We start from the raw sequence: 25,691 nt of genomic DNA, 5'->3' as shown, positions 1-25,691 counted from the left end.
TAGTACAAAGATATTCATAGCAAGGCTACATCTAAACTGAATGTAGGTGTGAATGTGAGCATGAATGGTTTTCTGTGTCCGTGAGTTAGTCGTGCGACAGACTGGTGACCTGTTGGAGGTGTACCCTGCCTCCCACCCTGAGGCAGATGGGATGTGCTCTAAGCCCAAGCAGAAAGAAATGGATGGATGGATGTTTGCCTGATATCTGTGTATGCTATTGCTGTAGGGGTTATCAAAGGAAAACAATAATACAAAGTAATCTGCCGTGTACAAAACTTGAAGAAGATTTTACTGATCAACTGATCTCAGTCTGAGATCTGATAGATTTAAAAGATTCCATTTTTTTAATATATATATATATATATATATATATATATCTTTCTTCCAATTTTCAGGAAAGAGACAGCTACACTTTCTTCCACTAAATAGTTTTGTTCCATCTTCCAGTTCTATGCATAACATTTAGACTTCACTGAAAGCGACTTCCTTTTAGCATGTGAAATGTTAGTTCTGTATTATAGCAACAACTAGCAAGCAAATAGATATGACAAAGACATTAATCCTATGCTTTTCACATATTTATGAATGGGATGCTACTGGAATCACAGGTTGTTCAACCTGGTCATATCTGCTACATAGGAAGGCAGCTGTTGCATTTAAACTACCAATTTGTTGTAAACTAACACTTGAAAGATTACTTTAGCCAGCTACCTCAGTCTTCTCCTTCAATGCCTAAGGTGCTCTAGTGGCACTTTGTGTGGGGGCTTTTCAATAACTAAGCCTGTTTGAATGCTGGAACAATGAACAGGAGCTGCATTACAGGGCTGACATTGCAGTAAAATGCCATCACATTGCCCAAAGGGCTAGACTTAACCCAACTGTGAAATATGCTCCTTTGAGAGCAAGGGGTTTAGGATAAGGAGAGGAAGAAGGAAATTACTTTAATTTATTGTGCTTTAAAGGGCCAGCGTCGATACTGATAGGTGGCAGTGTTGAGTCTGCTTATGTTTGTAAATGGCACTGAGCCAAAATGTCTGTTCTGGTTGATTTAACCCGCCACCTCAGGAGTCTTCTTCAATGACCAAGGTGCTTAACTACTTCTTGTGATTTTTATGTGACATGTAGTTCTTCCAAAGATTATATTCAAATCAGACTAAATGGCATGTAATGTAATTACATGTATTTTCCCCTATGTTATATATATGTCAAAGATGAAAGGCACAGGGCCAACAGCAGGGATGCACCACATTACTCCTTTACCTCTTAAAGAAGAGATAAAGAAGAAGCCCACGAATCCATCACAAATTGTTCTTTTGCAATGTTTTTCCCAAAAGTTTTCAACAGCAAGTTTATCTGCCTCTGCTAGCTTTTTTATCACTCAATTAACGCATAAGAAATATTAAAGGAGCAGAATGGAGAAATGATTTTAGGATAGACGCACTCTAATCACAGCTGCAGTTTCACCCCTGGCCTGTTGATTATGATGCAGCTGCAGGTGCAGCTGGAAAGCCTCCCTGACCTGTGTCACAAGATGAATTGTAATCAACTGTGCAAGGACATCTGGTTCTGAATGGTGTGAGAAAACCAGTGAAATGTCTCAAAAGTGTTTTTTAAAAGGCTGTAGTCTATGGTGATTATTTTTTGGAGGGAAACAAACATGTACAATGGCATCTAATTTGTGCCAATATTTCTATAGATTATGCATCTTGATCATTCTGGTAAATCTTACATATTTTCTTGATCTTTACAAAACTAATTGCACAAGCTTGGATTACTTGTTAAGAGCCAGTGTCTTTTGTTGTGCTAAACTGTGAATTCTAATTTACTAATTTAAAATGTGTTCTATATCCATGATATTGTAGTATATTGTTAGTTCTTAGGAAAAATATTAGTAGATGCTTTCATTCTTTCATTTGTTAAATGTATAAAGTTAAATTCCATATTATGGTTTTGATAAGTTGCAACTTGCAAGTACATTAGGACACCTTTTAGATTGTGGATCTGTCTCCTTTGGATTATAGACATGTGTATCTGTTGACCTGACATCAGGACTTTACTTGGTTTGAAAAGAAGTCGCATTGGAACTTCTTGAAGGTAGCATTCCCAGTGAGCCGTGCTGTCAGTGATAACCCAAAGCTCATATCAGAGAGCTGAGGATCAAGCTGCTACCAAGCCAGCTGAGGTAATCTGTCACACCAAGGTAGCCACTGAGACAACGGGTGGTAGAATACAGATATACACAACAACATTCCTACACATATGATTCATCACAACACACATAGACACATGTTCATTTCTCTGTATGTATAAAGCACCACGACTGTTGGGTCTGTGTTTCCACAAACCCCGCTAATTCTAGAGACTTATTCATCATGAAGAAAACAAGACAGTCGATCGATCCATTACTTGCACAAGGGAGGCCTCGTCTGTGTCCAGCACGACAAAGAACCCCAAAATGGTGGCCTCCTCTCGCTGCCTTTTATTGACAAACTTCAAACAATAGTTTACAAAGCACCTCCCCTTGCAACCCCCCTTTGGTTACAAAGACAAGGCACTGTATGTAAATGTATACACTGAGTGTGTGTGTGTGTGTGTGTGTGTGTGTGTGTGTGTGTGTGTGTTATGTGAGAATGTGTGTGTGAGACCTCCTGCTGACCAAAGGGTCATAAACCCAGGAAGCTTACATCAAAAGAAACAGATCTTTCAGATAGGATGTATCTACAATAAAACCTCCCCCAGCACAGAGTGGCTGGAGAGGTGGTCAGAATCAAAGGAATGGCTTTGATCCTACTGCTTAAACTAAGACTGTACAAATTTAAGAAACACAATGGCAACATTCAACAATTAGACTTAACAACGACACACACATGCAAAACACAATCCTAAAATCCTGTGGTGAAGCTTTGGTGCCTGGACCAGCTTTAACACTGGACCCAGTATGATGTTTCACTTTATGACTGCTTTCTAAAGCTTCACTCATTATACTAAATTTTACAACCACACCATTTACCACAACAAGATTATCATGTTTGGATTTTAGCAGCTAGTAAGGAAAATACGTGCTTTTCACCAGAGCACACAGAAAAACACCTCTGGTTTCATAACCCTCTCAATTGTTTAAACTTTGTGTAAAAATAAACAGCCTACTCACTAATCTTTCATAAAGCAAAACCAAAGTTACTGCAGAGTTTAGTTTTGTAAAAATGTTTTCATATGAATTTAAACAGTAGCCAAAGGGCAAAAAACACTGAAAATTTTCAAAAATTGCTTTAAAAAAGCCCTAAAATTAGAAATTTGATAGAAAAACAACAGACTAACTAAAATATGCAGTTTTAAGCTGTTGAAACAGACACTCTCTTTCTCTCGCTCACACACACACAAACACATACAAATACAGCCTTAGATGGCATCAGGTCCTCCTACTGCTACCATAATAACATTCATAATCATTCAAAACCTTTCACGTGACTACACCTCTGTTATCTGAGAAAATTAGCAGCTAGTAAAAATGGTAAGACAAACAACAAAAAAATATGGGTAATGAGTCAAAATGAATAGGGAAGGTCAATAACGGTTAATAGGTTAATAGGAAGGTTAATAAATAAAAATAATAATAACAACAATAATATTATGCAATTGTTCGACGTTTGAACCAGCAAGAGTGAGTATGTACATAGACTGTGGGGACTATAAAGCGTTCTCTAGTTGTTGCATGTGATGGTACAATGGGAAGTAAATTGTACTGAAGCACTGCAGGTTTCATATCATCACCTGTCCACATTGCTTATCTTTCTGACTGGTGGATGCATCAATACTTATGTCAAATAAATAAATAAATATACATACATATACACATACATATATATATATACATATATATATATATACACATATATATATATATATATATATATATATACATACATATATATATATATATACATACATATACACTGTGTATATATATATTAGGGGTGGGGGAAAAAATCGATACTGTGTAGTATCGTGATATTTTGTTTGCAAATAATGTATCGATACAGGGACGGCAGAAATCGATATTTTGTTACAAAAAAGGATTTTGTGGAATGGAACATGCTCTGAGTTCAGAGCATGTTGATCCTTTTTCTGAGCAAGAATGCTGACATTCCTTCACTGTCCAAATGTGTTTAACTTTTTTTTGGGCAGCAATAAACATGACAGTTTACTTATTTTAATTTAAGACATGTTTTATATTAATTAAGTTTAAAACTTTTTTATTTAATGTAAAATTATATTTTGTTTTAATTTACTTTCAAATTCTTCTGTTGCTGAAGGGGCTGCATAGTTTTCATAAATTTCATAGTTCAGAATAGCTATAATTGTACCAGATGGTTGCAATCAGTTAAGTTGGACTAGACTGTAATACAAACCGTTCAGTTTGTCAACAATAAAACTGACTGAAATGAGAGACTGAGTGTGAGACTTTGATATTAGATAAAATAAATATTGATAAAGTTTACCTTTATGTACAGAATCTGAATATCGCAAAATATTTTAAAAAATTGCAATAATATCGTATCGTGCGTTAAGTATTGTGATAATATTGTATCGTGGGATGTATGGTGATTCCCACCTCTAATATATATATATATATATATATATATATATATATATATATATATATATATATATATATATATATATATATATATATATATATATATATATATATATATATATATATATATATATATATATGTGTGTCCTTTTTTACTATATATATGTTGTAAATAAACATTGATGGTCAAAATGAATTGAAATTACCGCTGCTATTTGCATTTAGGTGAAGTCTGAGATTTATTATCATTCTGACCACTTGAGAAAGAGAAATGTGGGAAATAATTTAATAAAGGTGGGTTTAATTAAAGTCAAGGTTTGGTAAGGACATCTAAGTAAAAGCTAATTAAGAACCAAGAACAAAACATTAGTATTAAGACAGTTTAAAAACAAAACAAGCCTTTTTTCCAATTAGAGGCTGCTAACAATAACCCATGGGCAAAGCATTCAGCTGCAGGGTTCTCATAACCCTACAGCAGCGTCACCTTCACCATCAATTCTTTTTCTTTCAGAGCTTTGGAAAGACTGACTAAAAACGTCTTTGAGTTCAAAAAATGCTTCACTGAGCAGAATGAAAAGCAAGTTAAAATATACAAAACTTGGAAAACTTACCAACACATGAACCATCAATCTCCTCATACCCAACACTACAGACACATCTTCCCAGGGGAACCAACCAGTCTCCATCAGCTCCACAGAACAGTTTGGGTGTGTCTCTTTCTTCAGCATGGTCAACACAGGCCCCCCTCACTTCCACCAGTGAAGAAGAGTCCACGCGGGGCACTGTGTCTGGAAATGAGGCCAGGTTCCTCAGTGTAAATGGACATTTCTTATAGTAAACCCTCACAGACACTAATGCAATGCAAGCGCCAATGTCCTGGAAAGCCAGATAAAAGCCTTTCCTGTTTATGGGTCCCACCTCCCGCACCTCCGTATTGAGCTTGAGGATCCGATCTCCAAGATCCATCTGAGTAAAGCTCTCATCAGCAGCAATGGTGTCAATCTTGGTGTACTGCGCAGGCCTGAACTTGACACCGTGTGCCTCATCTGTCTCATGATAGAATAGATTGAAGGTCTCCTTGCAGGTGCCAGACACCCAAGGGATTGAGTTACAGTCGCGCAAGGTGAAGCGGAGCTCCACGTAGACCTTCTGGGCTGCCTGTCGTGAAATCCAGTTGGAGCGAAGCCAGTTGTTTTGGTTGGGCTCCATCACATTGCAAACCTGGAAAGTATGGATGGGTCGGTTGTGCTCGTCCATCTCTGTGATTGCATCCCACTAAAGGAAAAATAATAAGAGTGTAGAGGGTCAGGGAGAGAGGAGGAAAGAATGGGGTAAAAATGAGGGAAGAAAAAGAAAGAGTTAGTATTAATTCAAGATCTGCTAGCAGGCCTCACAGGTCATAGCATTCCATACAAAACATGGACAAAATTAACAACATAGTTGCGCAATATTAATTTAGTCCCAAGTGTGGCACTGAAGGAAAACTGTGTGGTCATTTCAAATCCCAAGATTGATGCTATACAGAGCACAGACGCAATCTGAAGTTATAATAGCTTCCTGCTTCTTTCTGCTTCTTTATGAGACACTTTGTTTATATTAGACTGTATTCAAACCAAATTTGGACAGTAACACATTTAGTTCCTTCAGTGGGCTGGTTTCAGTCATTATGCAAATGTACTGTTTATAAGATTGGGGAAACCTGCAGTCAGCTGAGACTGAAGAAGTCACTTGAATGAGTGACGAAACGTTTCTCCCACAAAACGCTACGTCCAGATGAACAGAATCAACTTTTAGAGAACACATGTAGTTGTTCAGATATTCTTCTCTGGATTAAGGTTAAAGAGAGTGCCAGCAAGACCATCTCAGTCCATACCACATTCAAGTAAAAAAAAAAAAATCATTAACAAACTAACAATCTGTTTTCCTCATATTCCTAGAGGTAGGTTTTTTCCTGGTATGATGTCGAGCTCCAGCTGCCTAGTCATCAGCTCTGCAACTCCCAGGTCACATGATTAGGGAGCATTGCAGCTTTGCAGGGTCATTAGGTTACCTGTCCCCATGTTGATGGGAAAGAAGTTAATGGGGGGTTTTAGCCTCCTGGTTCTGCAGCGCTCTCAGGTTTTATTAGAGTGGGGACTGGCTACATGGGCGACCCCAAAACCACACAACATCGACCTCAAAGAATCAAATTACCTGCCTGGGAAAAAAGGGCTCTCAAATCAGTTTGCTTACAATGCAGCGTCAGACTCTCCACGAGCTGCAGAGTTTGCCCTTGTGTGTGTGTTTGTGTATGTTTGTGTGTATGAGGTTTATATTTAGACTCATATTTACGCCACTTACCTCATAGGTTTTACTGTATATGACGATATATGGGATCTATTTTTACCCATCACTGCTGCTGCTACTGTTCCCATTACTTTGCATACATTTTCCTAGATGAAACACTTATGCATGCATACATAATTTTCAGGCATCGAAAGCTCAATTCGGTCACTGTGACTTCTCCAATGAACCTTGCTTGTGCATTGCAGTATGCACAGCTGTCTACTTCTTTGAGTCAAACACTAAAATCAACACCGTTTTCAGAGATGTGAGAAATATGCTCGAAGGTATGGAAGACCATGTATAAAGCTTTTAATTACCAACACATTAACATAAGTAATTTGACTACATCAAACATACACACATTTCATGTTCCCTTTCTTGGGTCTGGGGGGAGAGATGCCTGTTCTAAACGAGGGCTGGAAAATAGCTCGTTTATAGGCAAACAAAATCCGGAGGGTTGAGATAGCGCTGGTGGTTAATTTACCAATACTATTTGCCTGATAAGCTTGCACATTTAATAAGCTGTTTTTTCACTTAGATAAATATTACCTCTTGATGAGAGTAGTAATCAAAGCCTAATGTTTGCTCTCACATACTCATTATCCTTTTTAATAACATGTTCTAATTCAATCATCCAAAGACAGCAGGTTTTAATCTGCTCTTCGCTCAAGGTGTAAACGTAGCATTACAGTCAAACAAATTGAGTTTGATTAAATGTGATGTTGCCATCAAAAGTACACACAAAATCCAGCTGGACAACGCGTTTCTGTTGGGGCAAGGCATAAAGATAAAAAAAAAAACCAAAACAAAAAAACAGAACATGAAATACTTAAAATATTGGCATGAAAATATTTCCATGAAGAAGCTGAAATGAGAAAAAAAAATCAAAATATAAACAGAAAGAAATAACTTTGAAAGAAAAATATGGAAAAATGCAGAAATAATAACAACTGACTAGGAAAACAGACTAACAGATAAAAAACGAGAAAACATGGATCATTAGCTTCCATATATACAAAATGTAAGTAGACATATGGAGTTTACTCTTTGTTAAGTCCATATGGATTCACTGGGATTCCAAAGCTTTCAGATATGATTTCAGAACCGTCCTTTGTGATAAAATCTATGCCATGGCTCCAGACAGAGAAAAGCCTCTTCATCATCATTGTTAGGTCTCAGGGACAACCTTCACCTTAAAAAACCTCGACAAAAAACGCATCGAGTGATATCATATGAAAGGGCATGGGGAGAGCTGTACAACACACTTTTGGTTTCTTCAATACAATACCCAAACGACATAACAATGACCAATGATGCCATAACAGGCTGATGTCATTGTATTGCAATAAAACATCATTAAAACACTAAAGTTTTTGTATAGTCCTTGTCTTTCTGGGGAATTACACTCCCTGAGTGCTCTTGTAAGAATGCACACTTGATACTGACGGCAAGCATCTTTCTGATTCAAGGTCTAGTGATTTAAGATATTATGCAAACCATTCTTACAGTTTTCTTTCTTTCTTTCTTTCTTTCTTTCTTTCTTTCTTTTGCCACTGAATCAATTACAGATCATGATGAGTTTGCTCATTTACCACTGGTTGTTGGAATTTCTGAAATCTTCTGTTGGGATGTCAGCTAATGGTGTACTTGCACTGGTCACAGCTGGCCCTGTACGTGCTAGCATGCACTAACACTGTGTCTAAGAATCAGACTGCTGAGATAAACTGTGAGTATGCTCCAGTTTGTCTCAACATTTAAACTGTTTTTCATGCTGCCCTCTCTTTCATGCACACTTTTAAAAATCACCTTTTTTTTTGTAGAACATAATAAGGCTAATATATGATGGTTTTAAAGTGGTAAAACACTGTCCTGTATTATGTCTCACAAATCCTGACAATTATTTAACAGTGATTTTCATGGAGCCATCTGTTACTAAGGAAGTGCTGAAGTTCCATTTCTGAGTAGATGTATACTAGGGTTGTGCCACATTATATACATTTTAACATAATAAAAATCACGTTATATTGTGATATCATTGCTACAGCAATCCATGCATTTTCGTTTCTTAAAGACAAAGGACACAGACGAGACAACAAGACAAACCCTGGCAAACCCTGACATCAAGAGCCATGTGTCAGCCTATGATAATTTCTTCATTCATGAGCTCCTCAAAGTAGTCCTCCCATCTCCTCAACGCACTCTCTTAATTAGTGCATTGCCATCTCTACCCTTACCCTAATGCACTGTGCATCCTTTCCAGCTCAATCTCTCTGCCTAGCCATGCCATAAAAGTCCTTTTCCTGCAATGTACAAGTGTCAATAAATGTTCAGTATTCTTTCTCTATATCAAACAAACTATACTTTGACAGTGTTTGAGGATGGTACAGATCATCCAGTGTGATTAAAACCCTATGCATAGTTTGAAAACGATAAAGAATCATCAACAAACATTTATGACTCTTTTTTTTAAACTTGCTGTCACTCATATTCAAGACTGATGCCCAGCTTACTCTGGTTCTTGCTCCAGCATTTAAAGTTGCTGATTCAATCATCCCTTCGGGTTCTTTCAATCTTATTTGACCACTTAGTCAGCTGTTGACCTGCAGTGGTGTCTGTAGGAAGAAATGTGCATCAGCACAGTTGAACAGTGGTAGGCGCTTTACCTTAGAGGAGCAACTGGAGAAACCCAAATTATACACGATAACGCTGTGTCCTAGTTTAAAGGGTTTACACGTTTGGGATTTTATGTGACTATACCAATGGCTTCTAGCTCAAACCTAAGAAAAACATGTAATTGTTATTTGGTAATTTGACACAATAATGTATTTGTCAGAATTACTAAAACTAATAAACACCTTCAGGCTTTGTAAAGTCTCATTTATGTTAAGGATAAGGATGACATTTGAAGTGGTGTTAAGTGAAGACCCATGTTAAGTGTTGAACAAGTCAGCGACCCATTAAATCTTAATGTATTATGTGTAAATACATGGCTTTAGTGACTGCTAAAAATGACAATGAACAAGTTCTTTGTGTATGCTTGCACACACAGAGAGAGCAAGGTCAAACATAGCCCTCAGTCTCTCTGAGCAGGATATTTTTATAGCACACCAAGGCACTTCTTTCCTGATTGGACTCATGGTAACAGCTAATATTTCATAAAATATAAAATCCTTTCTATCAGACAGGATTTTTAATGGGGAATTATTGAACAAGAGACATGGGACCGAGGAAGAAAATAGAAAGCAGCAAAGAGAGGACAGACAAAGAGTTAAGAGTTACAAATGTGTGGTGTTCAGGAGATTTAAGAAAACTACTAGAGTTAGCGGCCATTGGAATGAGCCTGAATGGCAATGTAGATAAATCAAAGTGTCCAGTGACTGAAAGATTGAGGCAACGATATCAGAGCGATTCATCTCAGAGGGGCAAAACAATCCATTGTGATAGAAACGCACAGCTGTTGAAATCCCCAACTAAACACCATTCACAGCTGATCCACAAGACCTCCAAGACTTTGACATTTTGTCAGTTAACTGATAATGTCAAGCAGCTTTGTGGTGGCAGCACTTTAAAATAAGTCGCTAGAGATTTGCATTGTGAAGCTGGGAAGCAAAGCAATAACGTGTATTTCCTCTTAATTATTTCAAATTCCAGTGACAGCGTTGCCCCTTTGGGCCAAAGCCTGCAGTCCACTCACCACCTGCAATCCCCATCCACACTCCACTTTATTACTGCGTGTGCTGCTGGTTTGTAATCTCACTGTTGGATGACTTCTTTTTCAAAGTGCCAAACTTTAAGTCTTGGTTGGACACCTCACTACCTTGCCATCCAGCCCTAACATGCATAATTGAAAAATGGCCAGAAAATGTGGTTGATTGATTGCAGCCTGGGACCAAGGCCTTTACAGCCCATCTCTCTCACCCATGCAATCGAGCCAGTCATTTTACTGGCCACTCGCCTGGGGGTGAGCTCCTTTTATTAACACTGTGAAATCCAGAGCCGTATTGAGAGTTACACTTTTAACTACAGTGTCATAACCAGCTTGGCTCATCTTCACTTGAAATGAAATATTTAGTGATCCTAAACATTCCCACTACTCGGTTGGATTTGAGCCTGTAAAGAAAAAAAAATTAAAGACTATTTTAAAATCCAAAGTCCCACTGTGTGAATGATGTGTTATGACCAACTATAAAAGACTTAATAATTATAATACTGACATTGGGCAGGTTAAAGAGCAATGCTTTAATGAGAAGATTAACTTCCTTTTTAGATTTGGTTAAAAACATAGTGGAGTTTTCCAAAATACACTTAATATATGTAGAATCTAAGAAATACTTCCAATTTATTTTCCATATATTCTTTATCTCTCGTAAGCATAACACATATGGTGGAAAAACAGCAAGGCACTAAGGATATTTTATTCAGAGCACTTAGGTGCTGCACATTTTGTAAGTGTGAACAAACCAAGTAGTGGGAGTTAAGTGGCCACTGGAGATAAAACTAGCAGCTCTTACACGAATACCATGAGATGGTGTCTGTGCATGTGTAGAATTGTAGAAATTTCCTAACAACATCAGATTCAGTCACACAAAAATGTACAGCCTCAACTCCAATGACATGGAACTTACCAAATGTAAGAATTCTTAAATATATTCTTGAAACATAAGAAGCATTTCAGTGACTAAATAATTAACGAATTAATAAATTCAGTCCAATCTATCATGCTAGGACGTTGCAGGGGGATCTAAAAGATTTCAGGGACAAATAACAAAAGTCATATGGGATCCAAACAAGACCCTGACATTAGAGAGAATACGCAGGTGTTCACCTGGGCCACAGGAGACTGTATCTGAATAAATATTCAAAATGTATAACTAAATGTCCTGTTGCCTTGCTCTTTCTACACAGAGAAAGCATTGAGTTTGCTGGTTGAATGCTGCCCACACACACAAACACGTACAAAAAAAACGCACACTGTGTCAAAGGAGTTGGGAGCCGATGTTTCCAGTCTCCAAAGACTCCTCTGAATTACAGCAGAGATTGGCAAAAAATGGAAGTGAAAGAGAAAACTGGCCAACATATACACCTACAAGAAGTTATATTTAGTTCCATCATTTCTTCGACACATTTTCATTTTCATTTCTTTTCTTGTCCAAACATCTCAATGCAAAGCTTTATAAGACACATGCATTACAGTAAGTAATTGTCTCGCTCCCTCGTGTTTCTCTCTGTCTTGTGAAAGAAACTTTTAAATCTGGCTTTTAATAAAAAAGTTTTTTAGTTTACTTCCTTAAGAAATAAACAGTCACTTTACAGTGTATCCACTGATTATTTTTTCTTTAGGGACAAGAAGTGATCAGCTGTTTTGGCAGAAAAAAATCTAATTAAATTCCTATAACAGATTGTTCGGTGCTTTGTAAGAACCAGACTGTTTCTTGAGGTTTGCCGGTGTTTATTTGCAAATGCTGTGAAATTTAATAACATATAATGTTTCTCTTCCCTCTCCTTCCCTCTCTTAATGCCTTACATCTTAACAAATTACTTTGTGTTTCTCTTTCTGTTGTTTTGTTTCTTCTGTCGTCCGTGTCCTCTTTTATTCTCATGCACTCACCTCCTATGAATGTGTGTGTTCGTGTTTTGCCACTGTCACTTGGATTGAGAGATTTATATTTAATTGTAGAGCGTCCCTCTGCAATGGATGAAAAGACACCACCACCACCACCACCTCCCACACACACACAGCAGTAATAGTTATTAGAGAGATGGATGAAAAGTCTTAGCTCACTAGGGAACATGATGGCAGATATTTGATGTTAAGAAAAAAGGCACAATAAGAAGAAAGTAAAACAACTAAAAAGGGAAAAAGTAAAAAACAACAGTACAAATTGTTATTTTCAGGCTATTTTTAACACGTGAAAATTAATAATTACTGGCTGAAGCTGCAAGATAAGTGAATAAACTTTTCTCCCCCTTCCTAGTTTAGTCATCATTTAGTCTGTTGGGGCAAGGCATAAAGATAAAAAAAAAAAAAAAAAAAAAAAAAAAAAAAAAAAAAAAAAAAAAAAAAAAAAAAACAGAACATGAAATACTTAAAATATTGGCATGAAAATATTTCCATGAAGAAGCTGAAATGAGAAAAAAAAATCAAAATATAAACAGAAAGAAATAACTTTGAAAGAAAAATATGGAAAAATGCAGAAATAATAACAACTGACTAGGAAAACAGACTAACAGATAAAAAACGAGAAAACATGGATCATTAGCTTCCATATATACAAAATGTAAGTAGACATATGGAGTTTACTCTTTGTTAAGTCCATATGGATTCACTGGGATTCCAAAGCTTTCAGATATGATTTCAGAACCGTCCTTTGTGATAAAATCTATGCCATGGCTCCAGACAGAGAAAAGCCTCTTAATGACTCCTTTGGGATAATCAACAAACGGAGCACCAAAGGACTATGGAAATGGACATGGAAACTGTTTTCTTTCCTAATACCCACATTTTTTCCCCAATGCTAGGTGACTGCATCACATTATTCTCCCCTTGAAGAGAGGAAATATTTAATCAGTTACTTTTTGTTGTCTGTCTAACATTACTGTCAAATTTTGTGTGATAGTAGAAACTAATAACAACTCGAGCTGATTAAATTTTGGTGAAAATTGGGTCAAGGTCAGAGTCACAACAAATTTCAAAATCAGTGAAAAAGCTTATATTTAGTTCCATCATTTCTTCGACACATTTTCATTTTCATTTCTTTTCTTGTCCAAACATCTCAATGCAAAGCTTTATAAGACACATGCATTACAGTAAGTAATTGTCTCGCTCCCTCGTGTTTCTCTCTGTCTTGTGAAAGAAACTTTTAAATCTGGCTTTTAATAAAAAAGTTTTTTAGTTTACTTCCTTAAGAAATAAACAGTCACTTTACAGTGTATCCACTGATTATTTTTTCTTTAGGGACAAGAAGTGATCAGCTGTTTTGGCAGAAAAAAATCTAATTAAATTCCTATAACAGATTGTTTGGTGCTTTGTAAGAACCAGACTGTTTCTTGAGGTTTGCCGGTGTTTATTTGCAAATGCTGTGAAATTTAATAACATATAATGTTTCTCTTCCCTCTCCTTCCCTCTCTTAATGCCTTACATCTTAACAAATTACTTTGTGTTTCTCTTTCTGTTGTTTTGTTTCTTCTGTCGTCCGTGTCCTCTTTTATTCTCATGCACTCACCTCCTATGAATGTGTGTGTTCGTGTTTTGCCACTGTCACTTGGATTGAGAGATTTATATTTAATTGTAGAGCGTCCCTCTGCAATGGATGAAAAGACACCACCACCACCACCACCACCTCCCACACACACACAGCAGTAATAGTTATTAGAGAGATGGATGAAAAGTCTTAGCTCACTAGGGAACATGATGGCAGATATTTGATGTTAAGAAAAAAGGCACAATAAGAAGAAAGTAAAACAACTAAAAAGGGAAAAAGTAAAAAACAACAGTACAAATTGTTATTTTCAGGCTATTTTTAACACGTGAAAATTAATAATTACTGGCTGAAGCTGCAAGATAAGTGAATAAACTTTTCTCCCCCTTCCTAGTTTAGTCATCATTTAGTCTCAGAAGCTACAGTTAGCATTTTTCTATATTGAAATCACCTCATTAGATCCAACAGCAGGTGAATTACTCACAAAATTATGCTTGCATAATATCTAAACATCTTTCCAAATTTATCTTGCACAAACAGAAAAACAAAATTGGTGTATAGCGTACCTGGGGGCTGCACTGCCCCACATTCAGACCACATCTTTGCACTTTTGTCTGTGTGTATGCATAAGGAGAGAAGTGTTTTTGTGTATGTGTTCACATAGTGTATCTCTATGTGTGTGCATTAGGAGTTGGTCTATAGAGGGCTCATTATGGACAAGTGCCCAAGCTTAATTTGAGAGATTCCGTCAATATCTGGCAACCTCAGTGGGCCATTGTATTCAACTGTGTGTCAACAAGAAAATCAATACTTTGATTGGAGAATTATGGAAACTGATTTTCACTGTGTGCTTTAAAACTTCCAATTAAATTACTGATTGTGTGCCAACAAGGAATACTGGCAATACGTGCCACTGAACAAAAAACTGCTTAACAACACTGGACATGTCATAAAATCTTTTATATTGACACTGTAGAGGAAATGAAGGAGCTGTGCTATTTTCCATGTGACTTCCTAGTGGTGCAACTATTTATCACACCTACATAGTCAATAGTAATAATGTTAAGTGTGCATCATGACTGTTCTCATTTCCCTGTTAACTTCTTGTCAATGATTTTCAGATATGCAGTGGGAGCTCAAACCTTATAAGACATTACTTGGCAAATGTGCGTGTAGGAATGGAACTCACTCAAGAAAATTAAATGGTCTTTAACCTTCCAGCTCATCAACAGGATGTTCATGAGGTGTCCAATTGTACCCATGTAAGAACACCATATGTAATTGATTGATAAATTCACTATAAGCAAGTGGACATACTGTGGTTTCCTTCTGCGTCCTTTACCCAGGTAATACCCTTGTCTCACTTAAACAGACTGTTTCCAGTAATGAAAATCAATCTGAAGGGGACTAACTCCTTTTGCGTGTTGTGTGAGAACAACTTAGGACAGTGTTTAATGTTGATTCTTCTGACATTCATGTGAGAAAACAGATTTTCTGTGTAAAGTATAAATCGTATGATCGTACAATGTACATAAAAAATCAAAAACAAAACATAGAATTGTACTAATACTATTATTTACTAACAGATATTTTCAGGGATCTCGTGTCATTTTGTTGTTGTCACATCTAAAGTGACAACAGCCTGTTTTCATTTTACAATAAGGCACCATTCATTTGGACTGGTTCACTGTGTGAGTGGCAATAAACTGAACAACCACTGTTCAGATTGCGGATAAGAATTTGTATAAAGTAAGGTGTTTTCCCCAAAACCCACTTGTAGTAATGGATAAATGACTATAAGAAAGAAATCCAACATCCACCCTATCAAACACCTTGGCAATAAAATATCTTCTATAGAGATGCGCAGTCTGATGAGGGCATCAGATATTAGTTGGATGCAGGCTTAAACAGCTGGACCGGTTATCTGGGACATTTTTGTGACTCGACAGGATCGGTCTATTTAATCCCACGTTATTCTTTGTTCTATTTGCAGCATTTTGTGACTTTACTGACAGCTATCTCTAGAGCTGGGCGATAGAACGATAACGATATGTATCGCGATATAACTTTTACTCGATAGAGAAATTAAGCTATCGCGATAGACCTCGCCGCTCTTGTCCTTTTTTTTTTTTTTTTTTTTTTTTTTTTTTTAAAGGTCAGCCAATCCAAATTAAGTAGCGCAGAGCCGAACCAATCACAGCCGCAGCGTCACGTCGCGTGACTTGTTACGTACAGCACAAGTGCCAAGCCGCACGTGTGTTTGTTTGGGAAGCAGCCAGCGGGTAATGGAGGAAATGAGTGTGCCGACTAGAAAAATCAACCGAGCGTGACCGAAGAGAAAACAGATGATGGTTCCAATGCCGGAGAGATTGTCGAACGGAAGAGCCATAGAAGTTCCGTAGTGTGACGGTATTTCGGCTATTTCAAGTCTGACAAAAAAACAGAGTAGCGTGCACTGTAAATTGTGCCGAAAGCAAGTCTGGAAATACAATAAACTGGTGCATGCGTCACACTGTGCGCCACGTTATTGTTTCGGTGAAATGAATTTCTACAATACTGTTACTGTTAATTCTACTCTCTGCAGTGTTTAAATGCTTACATATACACACAGTTACTGTCCCTCCACACTTACGACTCGGTTCTGCTTCTATGCCCCAGCTTTGTTTACTTTTTCCCACCGAGGCTTCTAGACTTCTGATTGGCCAACATTTCGGTACGGTTAGGAATCTAGCGCCACCTGCTGCTTTGGCATGTTCCTAGCAGCGTTTTTCTTCATTTCTGCCTTTATGTGTGGACGGGATTATTTTTTTAAAACGAAAACGGAAAATCTCCGTTTTCAAAAATACCCGTGTACGTGTGGACGTAGCCTCAGTCTCTGACTGGAAGCGCTAATTCGTCATTCGGCTTTTGTCAGACTAAAGTAACTGTTAAAACTGTTTGAAAAGCTAAGCTATACAACAAGGAGCGATTGAGAATTTCCTTTTAGTTCTCAGTTTATTTGATATTGACAAAAGTTAGTCAGTTTTGTCTGTTCTTCTGTAAAACAAACTAAGATTTATTTTTAGAATTAATATTTTGTTTCTAAGTGGAATTGACAATTTAGTCTGATTCGTTTGTTCTATTTTGAAACTTAAACGCTTTAGCGGCTGCCTTTTGTGTAGTTTGCAATATTTGCCTTTATTTATCTGAAAAAGTCTCATGTTCCTTAAGTACATCTACCCTGTTGAACTTATTATGGGAAATAAATATTTAAATAAAAACAAGCTGCTGATTATTTCACATTTTACTTGTGAGCAACGGCACATTTAAATCTTACAAATATAGTTATTTGGCTTATATCGTGATAGATATCGTTATCGCCTGAAATGAAAAAAACATATCGTGATATGAAAAAATCTCATATCGCCCAGCTCTAGCTATCTCTGTGCTCTGCTTGTCAGCTTTTCTCTCTTTATTTCATTCGTTATATTAGACTCAGCAGTTGTTGATAAACTTTTATGTTAGCTTTTACGGGAGGTTAACAAGTTGCTGAAAACTTAATTAGTATTATCTTCGCCTAATCTGCACCGCCAGGAAAAAGAGGACTCTCAGAAAAACAAATGACAGCAAAGCACGGCAGAGATTTTCACGCTGAACTGAGATGACACAAATTCGAATAAACTAATTTGCTTTTTCTTTGTCACAGTATTACTGAATATTTTTGTATTACATAGCACTTGTATTCATTTCAATATGTATTTATTTGTTATATTTTCTCCCCCTCCTGATGATGTAAGACTCCTCTAACAAGACTGAGCTGTCATGTTTTCAAATTTCAACAGAGGAAAGAGGCTTTTATTTTTTTTCTCTTCCTCGAAGGGTGCTTTCACCCCGAAGCATCATGGCTGTCTCATACAAAGACCAAATGGGATTGCCATTTTCATGAGATCATTTCAGCGGGTTGTAGAGGCCAGTGCTCAGAAAGGCAGAAAACCAGCCATCATCCTTGATTACAACACCAACAAAGCAGGTGTGGATGAGAGGAGAGAAGACCAGCCTGCTGGTCTCTTGTCATATAGCACAACATAATAGATATCACTACCTAGAATGTCAATTTGATATGTAGGGAGCTAAACTCTGAACCTAAAACTAGAGGACATGCCAGAGCTACTGGAGACTGCTCGCATGGAAGGAGCAAAAGAAGGACGGAGATTCTACTTCTTTCATATAAGTAAATATAAATATCTCTTAAATCAATATAAATATAAATAAATACATATAAGGAAATATAATATGTCATATAGAAGCATATAGTGTAATAATTTCAAATGTGGTTTAGCTCAATTATTTTTAGTAACTCAGTTTGCAAACAGATCCTAACATTGTTACCAATAGTTCTGTTCCCCCACAAAATATAATGAAATCTGCCCCCAAAATATGAGTCACCTGCTGCAGTGACCCCATCTGCTGATACGTACCCTGCCTTCTGTATGATTGAAACCACTGATTCATAAGTTAGACGTATTTTTGATCAAGTTCTTCTTAGATATCTGTTTGACAGTGTTTTTTTAGTGAGTGATTAATCAGTTAAACCAAGAAAGGCCAACATTACTCTTCCACACAATCTCTCTCAAACACAGTATCCCGTTGCCTGTCAACCACATGCACCTAAATCAATAGGAGCAATAGAACAGCGGTGAGCAAATGAAATCCAAAGACCCCATGCTCCTTTCATTCTTGCATCCATCACAGTGGAAGGGTAGTGAGAAGGGTGGAACCAGTGCTCCGCAATCTGTCATCCCTGTTGTGCTCTCACAAAAAGGCATGGTGTTGGTCATGTCCTGAGTGATCCAAGTCGAAGACAGAAAGTAAAGACAGAGTTCAAACTGTGTAACATCTGGAAGACTGCTGATGTTGGGTTAATGCATGAAAGTCATGTCTAGTTACTCTGTCTTGTGATATTTTTTTAAAGACAATGGATTACACCTAAGTGTACGGTAGTTCAATGCAGTCTTGCACACATAGGTTGTATAATAGTCACGACCTCTAACCTATTGATTCATGTTTCTGAACATGTACAGTTATACAGGGTTTTTTTCCGAGCTCATTTTTTTAGCAGACAGGTGTCATATGTAGCGAATTGTACCCATGTATACAAAATGAAAGGCCAAAACAAAAACACATTTGGAGGTTGAAGGGATTTGGTAGTGAAGCGAATCATCTCATAGCTAACACAAATCCAAAAACAGTTAATGCAACACATTTGTTAAATTCCTGGATTTGTTTAATTAACCAGTGTGTTGGTGTAAAGATGCAAAATTACAAAGAAAAAAACAAACAAAAAATCTGTCATTTTTCAATTTGGTTTTGGTGAATATAGGCTAACTCTTAGACTATTTACACTTTTTAAAATGGGCACAGCTCCACTTTAACAACCTTCTCTGGACAAGTAATAAAAAGTAAAGAGAAAAAAGAAGACGCTTCAGCAAACTGAGTAAACCATCTCAACACAGTCAGACCAAGGCAAACAAAACCGCCCGCTTCTTAAACTGCACCACCAGGGTTATTACACTTTTTGCCCTTTGTGTCACTGTGAACGATCTTTTCACAGTATGCTTATACACACTTTGGGCTTTGAGGTAAACAACACAATGCTATGTTAGGGCACTGCAGGCACTAGAGAAAGAAGAGATAGCAGTTTCAAATTTCTACGTGTATTAAAACTGCCAGTGTCTGAAATATTACACACAAGGTAAGACAAGAGGGGAGAGAGAAACTGAAAGACCGAAGAGAAAGAGCAGTTACACTGTATATGGTAACTACACCACAAACCAGATCAATAAGTAAACTCACTATAAGGTTTAATTGATTTCCACATAATACAACTCTAAAAATGAGTGTGGCTTGTAAATTCATATGTGTATGCCATTAGAAAGAAATTACAGTGGCTGGTTGTGGTTGTCATTTTTATAATGGAAATTGTGTCATTTAATGTGAAATTGAAAAGATGAGACGGCTGCCAAAGCTGCATGCTTATATGTTCAATATATATGACTCTCCCACTACCTTATGTCTTTATTTCTAACTGTTATTATAGCACCTATTACAGCTCCTATTATGGCTCTTGAAGGTCGTAATCTAACATGTGGCCATGCCAGCTATAAGTTACTCTTTCAGCTGTTTTATTACAAATATTAAGGATGAAAAGCTCTATCTGTACTCTTTTATTTGATGAGAAAAAAAACACATTTGTATTTTACCACGCTGGATTTCTTCAAGTCCAGAGTCAAAGCGAGTCACCGCAGTCCTTTAAGAAAGAAGAGCTCTGAATCAAACACTGTGCTGAAGTGTCCTCGAGAAAGGTAACATTTTGGAGGTCTTGGTGTGCTGCTAAATGGGGCCTCTGAACTCCCATTTGAGACATGTAGTGCTTCACTTCAGAGCTACAGTGGAGATGCTGGCTTTTAAATTTTGTCACGTCTTCAGCAGGATCTGCAATATTTTCTTAAAAACTCACATTTACTTTTAAATAGCTTTAAAATGCAAATAATCAAAAGGACTTCCTCCTTTGATGCAACAGGAAAAAAAATCTTGTTTTAAACATGGCTTTTAAATTAAGTATATCCAGCACATGCAATTTCATGTTTAAGTAGATACTAGTGCTATGAAATTATTTATGTTTTCATAATATACTGAAGCCTAATGGCTACATGTTGTAGTGGTTAACACATTGCACATTAAAGATCCCTGGTTTGAGACTGGGAGGAGATGCAAACCCAGCCCCAGACGGTTACAAGTTAGTGTACTCTTTGTACCAGTCCACAGGCAGGATAAATGGAAGGCTGCACCTGGAAAAACATCTATAAACTGCACTGCATCTAAATATGTTGATCCATTTGCTGTGTGGGAAATAAGGGAAGAGCCAAAAGTATCTTCTAATGTACTGGAGCCTATTCATAATTAAATGATGTCTTTCACTCAGCTTTCATCTTCAGATGCTTCCACATCTAACAAACTATGAGAGTTCATAGTTATTATAACACATTTCACTGTGTGTTTAGTCATCAAAACCCACATCCTGGTAAAACCCTACCTAACTGCAGGATCAACACTGGTTAAGGGTATGAACCATTCCTCCTTTCAGCCCCTTATTCTCTATCTCATTTGCCTAAGCGGTGATATGTCACTCCCCTCCACACATGCTGATTGTGTCTCATCTCAGCTGACACAGACCAGAGACCTTTATTTTTTCTTCCTCAACAGCCCAGACAAACTATGCGTGGGAAAACGGAGGAGAAAGAGCTTGTCGTTTTACATATCTATTTTTGCCAGAGAGGCAGACAAGCAGCCTGGAATGTCAATGTGCGGCTCAGCAGCCTCTGACTGATGTGAGATCACAGTGATGGCTGCACACAGTGGTACAACGAACACACACATACAGACTTTGTCAGTGGGTGAGGTAGCAGGGTGCAACCATAGACAGCTTAGATAAGAGCGGGTCACCCAGATAGAGGAGAGCATGCTGTACAGATACACAAATATTGTCGACATAGAACGTACATTCAAGCTCATGCTTCTGTTATAGTTTACACAAAAGTATAGCCCTCACAAAAAGGTACTGACTTTAAGGGTCTCAAATAAATAAAAAAATAAGATGCAATTCCTAGATCGCATGCCTTAATGAAATGTATATACCTTTAAAAAAAAGTTTTTTAAGGACTATTTATAGACCACCACTCCACCGATGAGTGAGAAGCAAGGACCTAACTGGTGTCAGTAACAGCCAAACACTGAAGTAGCTGATAAAGACAAGTTTGGCATTTCAATCTGTAGAAAAGGTCACCGCTATCTCATTTCTTTCTTATCTCTTTCTCCCAGTCTCAGTTCAATTAAATTCAAATCTGCTTTATTGGTTTGACACAAGAACAGTGTGATGCAGAAACAGAATTGTATTGATTGAGGTATAGTAATATTATGCTGACATGATGTACTGATGATGGATGTAAGATGAAATGAAAAAACAAAGTCAATAAAATGTGATGGTTATAGCACAAAGGATGGACATTGTACATAGCAACAGTTTACAGTGAAGGTTAAGGCCTCAGCTTTTTATAGGCCATTGTAATAATACTAATACTGCTATTAGTAACTCTTAAAAATCAATACCTCAGAGTGTACCTAAAGGCAGCATTCTTACAAGATGTCCAGAAATAATTAAACAGACGCAATAACTCGACTGCTAGACTAAAACAATAAATATTTATTGAAATACAGTGTTTCATTTAGTTAATTGTAATATCCTCTCTCTGCAGACAAACTGGATGAAACACAGACAAACACCCCCACAACACATTGCCTCTTTCCTGTTTACACAGTCTGCTGGTCATTGTTAAGAGGAGGCTGTCAGAGAGACACAGAGAGCGGGGAGAGTATAGAGAGGTAGAGAGAGAATAAAGAAAGGAGAGAAAGATATCAAGAGAATGGGTAGGGGGAAGATGAACAATAGCAGGTTCACAGGACAGTAAGATAGAGCAGACGGGTAGGGAAAAAGAGGAAGTGAATGCTGGGCTACATGCACCAGTGTGTGAGGATGCTCTACTAATTTAAATAAGTGTTGTAATAGTTGAAAGCCAAGTTGTCCCTAATAAGAAAAGGAAAATGCTGACAGTATTAGGAGAGGGATGTTTTGATTAAATTTAATGGTGCATTTACACCAAACAAAAAAGAGTTTTACATGCAAACATACAATTACAAAAATTTGCACAAGATGCAGATTTGCATCTGCATGAACTGAACCGAACACTAACTGAGGCATTTTGGGGGCAGCTGGAGTAAAACAGGTAATTACATAAGTATTTGGACACTTACAGAATTTTTCTGGTAAATACCATAAGCTCTGTGTTTTTTTGCCATCTCTTATCTGGCCTTACTGTTTTTGCATGTAACCAGGGGTTTGCACTTTGCTGTAAACCCTCTCTATTAAATTGCGTGAAGACCTCTTTGATGAAGACTATGAAAGCGTTCTTTACTTGTCTAAGACAAATAAAATTATAATCCACTTTAGTTATACTCTGTGGTGTTTCAGGCCTTTTGGTGTTGCTTCGCCCAGCAGTGCATTTAATCTTTCTGTGAATGTACCAGATTGTTGATTTGGCCATTCCAGAATTTTTTTTACTGTTGCTCTGATTGATTTTTCAGTCCAATAGCTTCCTTCACTTACACCAACATCGCACCTAGAGTGAACTTGCTATGCACGTTCAACACTTGGAGTTAACGCCACATATTTTATCTAATTAATTAGTTATCTAATTATAAGTGAACAGGCCTTGCCTGGGCATAAAACTGCAGAACTCCTCTGTATATCTGGTGTGAATGCACCAAAGAGAAAGCAGCTAGGATTACTTAAGAATTAGGTATGTAAGAACGAAAAACCCATACTTATCAACTATGTCCAACACATAAAATTAATTCTTTAGAGACTGTAGATTATGATAATTATGTTCATATTTTTTGTGTTTTTAGATGAAAATATTAAAAAAGATAAATGAATAAAAACATTATCTTAAGCAGTATTTCCCCACCAGGTAAAAGTTTTCTGTTTAGGAAATAATTCTTCAAACTATTTAAAAGCATAAAATGTGACACTAATATGCCACAGAGTTAGTTTTAGGGTTACACTAAACAGAAGGACCAGTAGAAGAACTTGAGTGGGAAATAGTAGAGATACAGTACCTATGCAAAAGGCTGCGTCAAATTACAACAGTTTAAAAAACACTTGATTTTAATCAATCAGCACCCAACTTTGGGAATTGCCAAGAAAAAAAACCCACTCATGCAGTCATGACTGCTATTTCAAGTTCTAGTTTAATGGCCAAAAATTAATTGTTGGTCAATGTGATGTGCTACTTGAATACAGAATAATAAATCAGTCAAATTAACTTGAAGGGCAGGGTGTGGGTTGTTGAGAGCTGTATCTAAGCAGCACTGAGAAATAGACCAGTGCATCACAGAGCTGACAGATATGGAATTACTGGAGACTGGGCCTTTGTTGCCTCCTTATAACTAATGTTTGGCTCTCTGTAGCATCTCTTGAATTGGTCTGCATGCATTGATCCAAAGAAACCATAGCTCTAAAGCTGGGTACTATATATGAGATATATGAGACAATTAGAGACTATATATGGTCGTCAAAGTTTTTGTAAGATAAAATTAAAAGTAAAAAAATAGCTTATTAGAACATAATTTGGGCATAAAATGGACAACATGTTAAAGGATTACCCAAATGCCCACTATGATATTTCCAGAAGACTATTACGTTTGCCTTGGGTTTCAGTTTGGCATGATGCAATCTCTCTCCCACGTCTACCTGTCTTTCTGGTAACAGTAAGAGACATCTTTCTCTGGCAAAGCCATCTGACTCCACTACTGTAAGGCTTAAACAAGCTTGACTGGAAATAAGTGCAGGCTATACGGGATTGTCTGGGCAGCTCGATCAATTAGGACAGAGAGAGCAGCAGAGAGACACAGAGAAAGCAAGTGGTGGGGTATGGCTTTCAGCAACCTTTAGAATTTGTATAAAATGTTAAGTGCATTTTAGAGCGCTTGCCAGCCTAAACATCCATCTACAATGAAACCATATCCCTCTAACAGGAACCATCCTCTGACCCCAAACGACCCCCATCAACCTCCTCATGCACAATCGAACATCTAGATTGAAGTTAGACCAGAGAGATGAGAAGAACACAAGATGTTTCTCGCTCTCACTTATCTTTCTGTGTTTCTAAAAGAGAAGAATGGACAAACTCTGGAGCTCCAGGGGTTGAATCTTTACCAAGTGACCTCATCTTTCTTCCATTACAGCTCTAACTCAGTTAATGAAAGAGAAAACTGAACAATCTGCAAACTTTTGAATTATTGCATAACGTTTTCTGCTTCAAAACTGCCTGGAGAGCTAACTTATTAAGTTAGAAATTCATGCAATTTTTAGGAGTAACAGCCATATCAGTTTGGTTATCTGTATACACTCTACATTATAGGATCATTCAGGCCGTTTTATTGATTCTAATAGCTTTGGTAACATCAGTTCAATAATGCTAAAGAACAATTACATGCAGTTTTTGACAGTGATTCACTTTTTATTTAGATGCTTTGCTTAGTTTATGTTTGCGTGTGATGTTTTGGAGACAAAAATATTGGATTTAGGGATTGTGCCATTATCGAAAATTTACTTTAAAATGATACAGATGGAGAAAGAGAAGTGGTTTTGTTCTGCACTTGTGTGCCCCAGGACTTCTACCAACAAAAGAAGCAAAAGAACTCGTGTACATCCATACCAAAATAATGTTAAGAGAAAAAGAAATTTAAAAAAGCTCATTTTATGAAGGTATTACCTTTCTCTGTATGTTGTAAATACAAAACAATCCAGAGCTTTTCCTTTGACCTTAGAAGGTCACCAAGCACAACCAGTCTGTTGCAAATTACCAATAAACAAACTTTACTACAAAAGTGAACAAAGCTTTTTGTGTGTGAAACAGTGTCACAGCTCATCTTTCAAATAGAACTCTTTAGTAAATTCATTTGTAGACTTTATT

At 37.1% G+C, this 25,691-nt stretch overlaps 1 protein-coding gene across 1 annotated transcript in view; it reads right to left on the bottom strand.

Annotated features, from left to right (window-relative positions):
• Positions 1 to 25,691, bottom strand: part of LOC146651332 (ephrin type-A receptor 6-like) — a 191,870-nt gene that overhangs the window by 138,166 nt on the left and 28,013 nt on the right. Inside the window, exon 3 of the mRNA XM_085383465.1 lies at positions 5,209 to 5,872. Coding sequence (XP_085239591.1) covers positions 5,209 to 5,872 — 664 coding nt within the window. The remainder of the gene's footprint in view (positions 1 to 5,208; positions 5,873 to 25,691) is intronic.

The sequence above is a fragment of the Rhamphochromis longiceps genome, linkage group LG16 (assembly GCF_057381845.1).
Source record: "Rhamphochromis longiceps isolate RC_006_pf linkage group LG16, R_longiceps_female_GT1.1, whole genome shotgun sequence".
NCBI classification, from domain to species: Eukaryota; Metazoa; Chordata; class Actinopteri; order Cichliformes; family Cichlidae; genus Rhamphochromis; species Rhamphochromis longiceps.
Note: the sequence above shows the minus strand (reverse complement) of the source record. Positions and strands in the feature narration are given on the sequence as shown.